We start from the raw sequence: 12,195 nt of genomic DNA, 5'->3' as shown, positions 1-12,195 counted from the left end.
AGGTGCAGATGCTCCTTCTGCAGGACCGACAGCTCCTGCTCAGTCCAGCCCCGCACGGCTGATGTTTCAAAGCTCCTCTCAAGCACTCTGGGAGCTGAGTGTTCCCATACTTGTTTTTGACAAATTAAATCGTGGAGTGTGCATGAAATACACTCTGTGCCATTTAATTGGAAAGACCCCTCAGAGATACTTTGCCTTGCTAGAAATTCAAGCCTGGGGATAACTTTTCTTCCCTTTGGTGTAAAGGTTTCAGTTAAAACAAGTTTTGCATTATTCAGGCTGTGTCAAAGCCCCTATTCCATTTTGCGCGAGCTTGTAAGTATAACGCAGGCCCTTTTCTGATTTCTTTGCCTGCTTTCACTTATGATTAATTGCCCCGATAGCTGTAATGATGGCATCAATTTTTAGGTAGAGGCTTATCAAGAACTAAAACAGCCTAGTAATTTTGTGAGTAATTACCCCCTTTGGAGAAATTAATAGGATACATTGGCATCGTCCACTGTGGTATTTTAAATCTCTTCAGTCTGACTTAGAAGCACAAGACGAAGGGATGGAGAGGAAGCAGGGAAAGAAAACAGGTAAAAGTCTCTGTTAAAAACTGCAGGGACAGAAGAAGAAGGTGAGTAACGCGCTTTGGGACTCGGGGCTGGCGAGGAGGTTGCTGGAGCTGAGGAGCTGCGGGTTGATCTTGTGAGGCTGAGTGTCCAGGCAGTAAGACGAGAGGTGGGATTTTATATAGGCAGATGTAATAAATGCACCCGGGACAGCGAGTTCCAACGTCACGTGCAGGGTGATGGCATCCTCGCCGCGATCTTGAAATAATGATCTGTGACGGTGGCATCCCCGGTGTTCAGCAATGCTGGAAAAAGCAGGTGGAATTCAGGCGCTGGTACAGAAGGGGACAGGAGTAGAAGGATTCGTTGTGCCACTGCTGCGAGCAGCAGGACGTGCTATCCCAGGGCCTCCCTTTTCCTTTATTACTCTGGCCTTGACATCAATTGGCTCATTCATTACGTAATTATTGGGTTTGATGTTCCAAAATGCCAAATTGTATGGCCTAGAGGCATAAGAAGTATGAAAAACCCCTACTTGAATTGCCCCGCAGTGATACACACACCTGAAAAAGAACGAGGGGTTTGGTCGCTGTGAACCTGAGCACTCAGTTTCGTCAAGTCCTGCATTCCCCTGATGTAAATTATCCCGATTGATGATAAACGCGGGGAATGAACTGAACGGGTTCTGCGCAGCGAGGGAGCAGCCGGGGCTGGGAAGCGAAGCGGGAGTGAAAGGGCGAGAGGAAGATTTGGGATGGACCGTTCTGCTGCATTGCTTCTTGCCAGAGGGGTCAGTGTGGATCTGCAGGGAGGCGTGGAGCTGTCAGAAAAGCACCAGGCGGTTCCTAAGTACACAAAGGTGTCAGGCTTAGGAGGGTCTGACCTGAAAATAGTTGAGAGAAAGCCTGAGCGGCACGGGCTGATACGCACTCGCTTGTTATTGCTCCTCACTGATAGAGGAGTTCAGGCCAGATCCTGCCGGGTTGTTCCTAAGGGGAAGGGGAGGTTGAAGAGAAGAGGAATGGGTAGAAAGAGAAATGAGAGGAGGGGAGCGAGGGAACACACAGGACACAAATAAACCCGTGTAAGCTGTCAGAAGCCGGGTAGGTTCTGCTCCTTGGCGCTTGTTATCAGCAGGCTCAGTCTCTGAGAGTACAAAATGTGATCACAGGTCTGCTTGCCCTTGACCAGAACCTTCGCTGTTGCTGTCTGTGCAGGATGCCACCCCTCGTGTGAAGCCTGCAGCGGCGAGGGCCCCTTCTCCTGCTCAGCCTGCAACGCCAGCCTGGTCCTGTCCCACACCGGCGCCTGCGTGTCCGTCTGTCCCCAGGGCTACTACAGGGACGGCAGCCAGACCTGCAGACGTGAGTATCTGTCTCTCCTCCACGCAGCACGTTCACTGACATACCTTCTCTCGTTCCTTCACTTACTCTTCCTATTGCCAACAAAAAACGTGCCTGAAAATTCGCTGTGATCCGCGGCCTTAGCGCCTGCGGCACGGGTTGTGTTCAGACCCAGCTGCAGTTTTGTTATTGACCCCAAAGACAGTAGAAGTCTGCAGTTAAAAGAGCTTGTGCAGCCTTCCTTAAGTTGTTGGGCTGGAACACAGAGGAGCGGCCAAAAATGCTGGTGGATTCTGGGTTTGTGAGAACTTGGCAAGGTTAGGCCGGTTTTAATCACTATGTGCTAAGGTAACCCCCTCCCCAGTGCACTGTGAGTACCTGCTGTGCAATCCGGATTAAGACCGAGGTGTTTGTGCCACGTTTTCCCCGTACAGCGTTCCGGGCACGGCGCTGCCCGATGTGGTTGAGCTGCGCTGTTTTCACCTCCTAATGATCTGATGCACTTGATCTGGTGTTAAGTCCTGTCATGTTTTATCCTCTCCCTGCTATCCCAGGGCCTCCCTTTTCCTTTATTACTCTGGCCTTGACATCAATTGGGTCATTCCTTACATAATTATAGAGTTTAATGTTCCAAAATGCCAAATTGTCTGGCGCAGAGGTGTAGGAAGTATGAAAAACCCCTACTTGAATTGCCCCGCTGTGATACACGCACCTAAAAAAGAGCGAGTGCTTTAATGGTTTGGTCGCTGTGAACCTGAACACTCAGTTTCGTGAAGTCCTGCAATACCCTGATGTAAATTATCCTGATGGATGGTAAAATAACTCCATTGCGCTGCACTGAGTACGGGTTTCAGTGTCATCCTGGCTAGATCAGATGTCTTTGGCGATGAGATCCCGTAGGAGGAAGCTGGTGTGGTTGTCAGCTTTACCTGCCTTTTGTCAAAATATATGGTTTTCCCAACGCTGTTATTTCCATCCCATCAGCAGAAACGGAGACACCTTGCATAAATTCAAGGAAATGGGTGGAAGAGTTTGTACCGTTCTCCCGCTGACAGGAAAAAAAGCCGTTCGGTAACAATGAGAAAAGGAAAGTAATGAAAAAGAGGACTAATAAAAAGGAATGATGGGATTCTCACTGTCCCGGCTGGCTCCTACAAGGGCGGTAGTTATTCACTGTTCTCTCCTGCGCTGTGATTCTCTTCCTGCTAACTACACCAGAATATCTCCCTACTGAGTCACAATGCCCTTGTCTAATGGAAACCGGTTGACAACCCTCCTGAGGACACGCCGCTACAAGCGGAGCGTTCCCGAGGACTGTACCCTTCCCCGTGTGCTTCAGGAGCTCGAACACAAATACATTTCCATGAGCAAATTCAACTACACTGAGGCTTTCCTAACCTTATTGCAAACGGCTTTTCTAAGCAGCGTCCGAAGTCCCGGCGGCAGGAAGCGCGGGGCAAAGCGTGGTGGTGCTTTGGATTTTTGTCATTCCGAGTGTCACTTGTGCCTTTGGAGTGCAGTGCTGCTGATAAGCTGTGGAGACAGAAACCACCACTTAGAGGGAGCGAGAATTGCGTGAAGGGAGGTTGGCTGCTAGGCTGAGGAAGTTGGCTCTCTCTTCAAGCTTTATTTTAGTTGTTTGGCGCTTTGAGGAACTCGGCTTTGGAGTGGAGCTCAGAGAGACGCTGAGTGCCAGCGCGGGCTCTTGGAGGTGTTTGTGAGCTCAGTGGCTCGCTGGGCGAGGATCAGTGCGAGCGTAACACGTTCTTCATAGGGTTAAAAACACAGATATGGAGTCCTGCTGATAACACAGGCAGACAGGGGTGCTCTCAAGTACGGGTTTTGCTTGCTTTCCTCTGTCGGTAACTTGATTCCCAAAGATTTAGAGCTCATTTGAAGTATTTCACTCTGCTTTTAATATTCGGCTTTTTGGAGTGCTTACGAACAGTGATTGTTCCATGTAGTAGTCTTAATTTAGGCGAAATCAGCCTGGCACCAGAGCACCTGAGAACAGCCGCTCTTCTTTAAATAAGCGTTTTCTTAGAAATTCGTTTGTACCTCAGCAAAACCCAGACCTCCTGTGCCATTTTCTAGATGAGATAAGGTGACTGGAAGGGCACCGAATTCTCATTTCGGTGGGAGCAGCGTGGGTATTTTCACATCTACTTCAGTAGTTTGAGGTTTTGTGGTTCTAAAATTCTAATTGGAGTCAAAAGCAAATTGAAGCGGATCACTAATAGAAGTGAACTTCGGTGAGCAGCATGTTGGTATTTAACACCTAACTGCAGGTGAGCTAAACCCTATGAGAGTCTTGGTTTGGTTTTCCATTAGAAATGGCCAGCTGTGCTTTCTTCTGTGGTTCAGACACTTGGGGCTCTCTGGACTTTGTTCCTAGAACCAGTAAATCCCTGAATTGCTTTATTTTCCTGGCATCTTTCTTTGCTCCCCGTAGCTCCCAAATGTCACACTGCGTGCAAACAGCAAGGTGGAAATGCTGAGTGGAATTAAATGGGCCCTTGGTCCTGCCAGGTTCACCAGCAGGGTTGCAGCCGTCCCTTGTGGTCCCCAGATCTGAGCATTTACGAGCTGAGTCCGGAATGGCGTGAAATGCGGGTTGCTCTAAGAGAATAAGGAGAACAGAGACAGGCAAAGCTCTTATTTGGGGATTTGAACTCAGTGTGTAACCCCAGGCTGCGCAGAGGAGGGTAAGAAGCAGTGTGAGGTGTAACAGAATCACAGAATCACCGAATGCCAGCGGTTGAAGGGCCCTGGAAAGCTCATCCAGTGCAATCCCCCATGGAGCAGGAACACCCAGCTGAGGTTCCACAGGAAGGGGTCCAGGCGGGTTTGAATGGCTGCAGAGAAGGAGACTCCACAACCTCCCTGGGCAGCCTGGGCCAGGCTCTGCACCCTCACTGGGACTGAGTTCCTTCTCATATTTAAATGGAGCCTCCTGTGTTCCAGTTTGCACCCATGCCCCTTGTCCTGTCACTGGTTGTCACCCAGAAGAGCCTGGCTCCATCCTCCTGACACTGCCCCTTTCCATATTGATCCCCAGGAATGAGTCCCCCCTCAGTGTCCTCTTCTCCAGCTCCAGAGCCCCAGCTCCCTCAGCCTTTCCTCACACGGGAGATGCTCCACTCCCTTCAGCATCTTGGTGGCTGCGCTGGACTCTCTCCAGCAGTTCCCTGTCCTTCTGGAACTGAGGGGCCACAACTGGACACAATATTCCAGGTGTGGTCTCCCCAGGGCAGAGCAGAGGGGCAGGAGAACCTCTCTGACCTACAGCAGCCTATTCCAAATGGAAGGAGGCTTTCTACATTTTTGGAGGCTGTGAAAAGGAACGTAAGAGCCAAAAGCTCTTGAGACCTCCACAGGTTTCTCTCGCAGAGGACAAGAGGAGTAGCAGGGTGATGCCGTAGGTAGGTGTACGCTGGCTGGCGTGTGGGTGACGACGGTTGTTCCCTCTGCCTCTCCGCAGCCTGCGACAGCCGCTGCCTGAGCTGCGAGTCGGCCGCGGGCTGCACGTCCTGCCGGGACCCCGCCACGGTGCTGCAGTTCGGGGAGTGCCGCTTCGAGACCTGCGCCCCGCAGCATTACCTGGACCTCTCCAGCGGGACCTGCAGAGGTGAAAACACATTGCTGCTTTGAACAAAAAACAGAATTGCAAGTGCTTTGGCTCATAATGGGTTGCATTGCAGCATCACAGCTGGCTTTACAAAGCGTGGGTGGGAGGAGTTATTGGGTGACAGAGCGCTTGCAGGGTTTTACAGGTTTTTCTCTTTTTCAGCAGTTTGCTGTCACGTACTTCAACCCTTACTGCAAATCCTTCTCTTGCAAATGATGTAGTAAGCGAGCCGGCACACTTGTCCAGGGTCAGGCCCAGCAGTTTGGTTACCATGGGCCAGCCGAATGACGAGCGAGTGTGCCCGGCCGAGTGGTTTTTAGGGTGGTTATAGGGCCTTGGGTACTTACCTGCTTCTCTCTGTCTTATTAAATGCTGCGTCAGTGGACGACGGCAGAAACAAGAGTTTGGAGCAATTTAAAAGGCACATGACTTGCAAGATCTCCACGAGTCCTGGCTTCCACCCCTCGTGCTCATACCCATTTCCCTGCCTCATCAACCAGTGTGTCGGTCATTAATTGCCAATTAAATACCCCTCTAAGTGCCCCAAGGGACACAGGGTAGCGCTGGCAGCCCGGGTACTCCTTGTGCACACGGGCATGGCTGGGACTCTGCGGGGGGCCGAGTGGATTCCCAGGGGGGACAAGGGTTGCATTTTCTTTTGGCCAGCGTCATTTGAAAGCGTGAGACAGATGAAGTGGGTGGGTAATTGCTAATGAGCACCAACCTCAGCGTTGGCAGAAAAGGAGCATTGCTGCTTACGGGATCAAGTCAGACTTCACGGGCAACAAAATTGGGCCAGCGTTTGCAGGTCTGAGTGCTGAACAGGAGCCAGGCCTGCTCAGATTTGACACAGGTAGGACGTGTTGGGTCCAAGAGGGGAAAACAAAATCAGTCACTCAGTACAAATCATGCTTTGTGTTTTTTTTTAAATTTCTCTTTAACCATTTTTGCTGTTCTCTTTGCTTCTAGGGCTTATATTCCCATAGCTTATAGACCCCAAGTGGTGAGAGCACCCCAGAAAGGGCTGCCCAACATTGACTCTGTCTGTTCTTCCAGAGTGTGACTGGAGCTGTAACGCGTGTAAAGGCCCCGGCAGGACCGACTGCCTGCAGTGTATGGAGGGCTACGTGCTCCATGACGGAGCTTGCGTGCAGCGGTGCCCTGCGGGTTATTACCAGGAGTCAGACACGTGCCAGAGTGAGTTCTCCTCGAGCGTTAACTTCTAATCGCTGCTGCCAGCGTGTTTCCATGCTTGTCTCCAATTCGTGCCCGCCTTGCGTTCAGAAAGCACCTTGTAAAATCCAGATTTCTCGCCATGCTCACGCACCCAGAGCTGTGGTTCCTGCGGGGTTACAGCAGAAGGTGGTGCTGAGCTGGACCCTTTGCGCCCGACTTTCAGGGTGTGAGGACGAGCGCTGCCTGCAGTGCCGCCAGCCGGACCAGTGCAGCCTTTGCCAAGCCCCGTTTTTCCTCCTGGACGCCCGCTGTGTTCGCGGCTGCGGGAGGCGACACTACGCAGACGAGGCACGGCGAAAGTGCACAGGTAGGTTGGGGGTTGTGTCCTGTGCGTTGATTTTTCTCTGGGGTGAAGGGGAAGTGCTTGGGCGCTGCGTTAAACTCGGCGCGGAGGCGATGCAGTCAGCCGGAGAATGGGATAACAGGCTGCGTCTGCATTTTGACGTGCCTAACCCAGGGGGAATGAGATTCAGAGGGAAAAACAAGTATTAAAAGCACGTTTTTGGGAAGGTTTCGGTTGTATTTGTGGGTTAATAAGCTGAAGTCTGCCTTTTCTCTGCGGTTGTTTCTGGCGGGTGGGTAGGACAGGCGTAGCAGCGGTGTTCCCGTTGTGACCGGGGCACAGCTCCGCGCCAGTGGCTGCGTTGTTTCTGCGGTGTCTCAGTGGGGCTGTGTTTCCCACCCCATCCAGCCTGTCCCCCCGGCTGCTTGGAGTGTGACAGCGGCAGCCTGTGCCGCCTGTGCGACAGCACCACCTTCCTGAGGAACAGCACCTGCCTCCCTGCCTGTGGCCAGGGCTTCTATGGCAACACGCGGACCCGACAGTGTGAGCAAGGTGAGTGTCCCGTGGTAAACCCACTGACAGGCTTCCCGCGGGTTTTAAGGCCAACAGTAGTGTTCATTCAGTGGCGCCATTGGAATTCAGTTCTGTGCACTTCCGTGTTGGATCTTAAAAGTTGGCAGCTGTATTTCTCTGATTTTTTTGTTCTGCCCGTACGTGGTTTTCTAAGCACAGTTACCTGGTTGGGTATGGAGGCACCATTTATCACCACTGCAGAACAAATGAAAACACATCTTGGGGGAATTCCCTTGCGAAATCAACTGTAGTGCTTACTTATCTTTGTTCTAAATAAGATATACTGGTCCTTCCGCAGTGCAGGCCGGTATATGGCGGTTTTGAGTTCAGAATCACAGAATGTTAGGGATTGGAAGGGACCTCGAAAGATCACCTAATTCAAGGTGGGAAGCTTGTTTCAAATCATAGTGGGGACTGGGGTGGATTGTGGTTCTTCTGGAGATGCTGGTCAGTGATGCACGGGGCGTTATGAGGGTCTGTTATCCAAAAGGTGGTAGTGACGGGCAAGCTGGTAACATGGCTGTGAAATAAGAAACGTTCACTCGGTAATGCTTTTCCCCCTCTCTTTCTCCTTAGCCAGCAAGCGCGCGTCCCCGTTCCACGTGAGCGGTCCGCTCACGGTGGGCATTGGCGGGGTGAAGCCCCTGGACCTGTCCCTGCTGGGTGTCCGCGACGCGGCCGGTGACACGGGGCGGCTGGTGTTCCGGGTGGCCAGCGCCCCCTCCAACGGCCGGCTGGTGCTGCTGGCCCGCGGGGGCGAGCTGCCGCTGGGCCACGGCGACCGCTTCAGCGGCGAGGACGTGCGCCAGAGCAGGGTCCGCTTCCTGCACAGCAGGGACAAAGCCAGGTGACTGTGCCGCTCGCCTCTCAGAGCTCCCAACTTAAAAAGAAACGCCATATCTTGAGAACAGGTGTTCCCTTGTCCCTGGGAAACATTCTTACAGGAAAGCGCGTTTCTTCTGCTAAATAGATGATCACTTTCAGAAGTACTGTACTGTGGTATAAATGGTGATGCAAAACTTTTGATGATAGAAGAGGTCGCTTCACTTCACCGCTTCTGGGCAGGTCGATGGTACTGCCCGCTGTCCTCGGTGTCCTCGTCTCTCATATTATTGTTATTTAAAGTCGGTGGCACCGTGGGCTCGCTGGGATGGGTCCAGCTACTTGGTGTATTTAGCAACATAAGTGCGATGAGGAGTCAGCTACTCTTGCGGCCCATTTTCACCCTCCAAGGGACATTAAGTGGCTTGATAAGACTGTAACTGGAGATCTGGCCGTCATCCTTTCTCCTTTAGTGCTTCCCCCTGCTCCAGGCCTGATTCTGGCCTAATCCAGCTACCTGTGCCCTAGGGGAGCAGGAACCTGTCTCATCGTTAAGCTCCTCTGCCGTGGGTTTAAAACTGACATTAGTCCGGCTCTTACTGCAGTTTCTTGCTGCTGTCAGGAAGATGCTCAAGTGATGTCCCCACTGCGCTGTGCAGCATCATCTGCATTCAGCCATTGCTTCTCAGCCTGCGGCACACGCTCTGTTAGTGTCCTGGGATAATTAGTGCTGATTAGTAGCTGGTGATGCTCACACTGGAGCGTGTTGCCAGGACGCAGGTTTCCCCTGCTGCCAGGCAATGAGTCAGTCATCCTGCCACATTTTACGCTTCATTTACATCGCCGTGAAACCTTGGGACTAGACTGGTACCAGTGCAATTATTCTAAATGTCTGCCCGTATATATTCGGGTGTTCTTTAATCCGTTGTTTTCAATAAGACTTTTGGGGTGTGCTCCTGATGCCAAGGGGATTACCTCGTGTTCACTGGACTTAAAGCAGCTGTTCTGTATCTTGCTTGTTTTCATTTTCGTTTCTGCCTGGTAGTCACGGTGCAACGTCTCGTACTGGGCAGCACGGCTGCTTTATGTGCGAGGTTATCGGGTGCCATTAGTAAAATGTAGATAGGAGGGAAAAATGCTGCAAAGTCGGAGCTTCTGTTCTGAAGCCAGATACGTGACATTTTCCTTAGGCAGCAAATAGCTGACATTTAGAATCGGTGCTTTATCCTGGAGATGCCAGCCTGTGTGAGTAGCATTAGTTACAGGAATATGGGGGTATATTATTGCATAGTTAAGGGTGTTTTATTACATAACTGAAAAAACTTGAGCTAAAGCTTCTTTTGCTAAGCTGGTCATTTTTACTAAAGATGTTTTTATCATGACTGAGTCCTGCAAAAGCACTTCATTAATTCCTGTTACGCTGTGTTTTGTCTTGTTGGGGAATTGTTTAGGAAAGGACAGTTCTCCTTGGAGGTCGGCGATGAGCAGTTCTTCTCCCAGCCCCAGGTGGTCACCGTTCAAGCGTTCTCAACACAGGTAAGGGAACAACGCTTGGGAACAACCCACATTTCGTAGCACTTGGAGCCCTGGTTTCTTGCCGTGGCAACAGGAGCTGGGCAGGGTTTGCGCCGGTGTTTAGGACAGGCAGGTTAGACTCAGCTTTTGTGTGGCTGAGAAGCGGCCAAAAGTCAGGTGGAAGAGCTGGGCCTGGGGTAAGTGTGTGAAGACGCTGGCCCGTGTAATTTTGCTTGTCCAGGGAATTACAGCCGCACAATCACAGAGCAGTGATCAGCGAGGGCTGCGGAGTCCCTACCATTCAAATTGTTCCTGGCACCCACAGATGGCCTCGTTCAGCCTCTTACTGCGGGGCAATTAAGGATGATTGATCCCTGTGGTGGGGATGCTTTGGCAGTCAAGAGCGTTTACTTACCTGCTCTGTGCTAGGGCAGGTGGGAGTTAAATCGGCACGAGCTGTTTGAAGTGGGTCTGTTAGACTGCACACGGCTTCTGGGCAGGTCGATGGTACTGCCTGCTGTCCTCGATGGTACTGCCCGCTGTCCTGGGTGGTACTGCCCGCTGTCCTGGGTGGTACTGCCCGCTGTCCTCGGTGGTACTGCCCGCTGTCCTGGGTGGTACTGCCGCTGTCCTCGGTGGTACTGCCCGCTGTCCTCGGTGGTACTGCCCGCTGTCCTGGGTGGTACTGCCCGCTGTCCTGGGTGGTACTGCCCGCTGTCCTGGGTGGTACTGCCCGCTGTCCTGGGTGGTACTGCCCGCTGTCCTCGATGGTACTGCCGCTGTCCTCGGTGGTACTGCCCGCTGTCCTGGGTGGTACTGCCGCTGTCCTGGGTGGTACTGCCCGCTGTCCTCGGTTGTACTGCCCGCTGTCCTCGATGGTACTGCCCGCTGTCCTGGGTGGTACTGCCCGCTGTCCTGGGTGGTACTGCCCGCTGTCCTCGGTTGTACTGCCCGCTGTCCTCGATGGTACTGCCCGCTGTCCTGGGTGGTACTGCCCGCTGTCCTCGGTGGTACTGCCCGCTGTCCTCGATGGTACTGCCCACTGTCCTGGGTGGTACTGCCCACTGTCCTGGGTGGTACTGCCCGCTGTCCTGGGTGGTACTGCCCGCTGTCCTGGGTGGTACTGCCCACTGTCCTGGGTGGTACTGCCCGCTGTCCTCGATGGTACTGCCCGCTGTCCTGGGTGGTACTGCCCGCTGTCCTCGGTGGTACTGCCCGCTGTCCTGGGTGGTACTGCCCGCTGTCCTGGGTGGTACTGCCGCTGTCCTGGGTGGTACTGCCCGCTGTCCTGGGTGGTACTGCCCGCTGTCCTGGGTGGTACTGCCGCTGTCCTCGATGGTACTGCCCGCTGTCCTCGGTGGTACTGCCCACTGTCCTCGATGGTACTGCCCGCTGTCCTGGGTGGTACTGCCCGCTGTCCTCGGTGTCCTCGTCTCTCATGTTATTGTTATTTAGAGTCCAACTACTTGGTGCATTTAGCAACATAAAGAGACTTCAGAGTGCTATGAGGAGTCAGCTACTCTTACTGCCCATTTTCACCCTCCGAGGGGCATTAAATGGCTTGGTAAGACTGTAACTGGAGATCTGGCCTTCATCCTTTCTCCTTTAGTGCTTCCCCCTGCTCCAGGCCTGACTCAGCGTCCGTCCTTACAATGAGTAACTGAAGAAATGGACTTATCTCATCATTGCTCTGGTGGGTTGTGTCTGAAGGAGCTGCTGCTGTTGTGTGCTTGGTCCTGACTGTAGCAGGAAACGGAGCCAGCAGCTCGAAAATCTGCAGTTGTGCTCCCGAATGACCATGCTGGGGAGCTGCGGGGGTCTCCACTTTACCATATTTGGTGTTCCTTATAGGAAACGGCTCATCCGGAGATGCATGATCTCTGTGGTTCTCTGGCAACCTTGAGACTTTACACTGCTTGGGTTTTTTTCCAGATTGGCATCCTAGAAGTGGGAGCTTCAGGATTAGGAATTATAATTCATTTTAATTGCATTTCGTTGCTTTTAATCATTATATTCTATATTAGTCATTCTGTAACTTCTGGAAATGTTCTAGTTTGACCTTTAGTGTAAGACAAACTGTGGGTGTTGATCCTGTTGTGTGTATATTGATTCTGGCTGGTGCTGAGATCTTTACTCAGCCTAATCTCTGGTTTGCCTGGGCGGGACGTTCACCTGAGCCAGAGCTGCAGCCGCCGCCCCAGAATACATAAGTGGTTTAATAATAGGGATTTTGGGTCCTTA

The 12,195-nt window shown here is 52.3% G+C and overlaps 1 protein-coding gene across 13 annotated transcripts in view; it reads left to right on the top strand.

Annotated features, from left to right (window-relative positions):
- Nucleotides 1-12,195, top strand: part of FRAS1 (Fraser extracellular matrix complex subunit 1) — a 126,197-nt gene that overhangs the window by 70,814 nt on the left and 43,188 nt on the right. For all 13 annotated transcript variants that reach the window (XM_071808295.1, XM_071808285.1, XM_071808287.1 and 10 more), the window contains 7 exons: nucleotides 1,772-1,918; nucleotides 5,379-5,525; nucleotides 6,582-6,722; nucleotides 6,925-7,068; nucleotides 7,453-7,596; nucleotides 8,194-8,464; nucleotides 9,891-9,975. In XM_071808295.1, coding sequence (XP_071664396.1) covers nucleotides 1,772-1,918; nucleotides 5,379-5,525; nucleotides 6,582-6,722; nucleotides 6,925-7,068; nucleotides 7,453-7,596; nucleotides 8,194-8,464; nucleotides 9,891-9,975 — 1,079 coding nt within the window. The remainder of the gene's footprint in view (nucleotides 1-1,771; nucleotides 1,919-5,378; nucleotides 5,526-6,581; nucleotides 6,723-6,924; nucleotides 7,069-7,452; nucleotides 7,597-8,193; nucleotides 8,465-9,890; nucleotides 9,976-12,195) is intronic.

Source organism: Patagioenas fasciata, chromosome 4, assembly GCF_037038585.1.
Source record: "Patagioenas fasciata isolate bPatFas1 chromosome 4, bPatFas1.hap1, whole genome shotgun sequence".
Taxonomy (NCBI): Eukaryota; Metazoa; Chordata; class Aves; order Columbiformes; family Columbidae; genus Patagioenas; species Patagioenas fasciata.
This window is presented reverse-complemented; position numbering and strand designations above follow the sequence as displayed.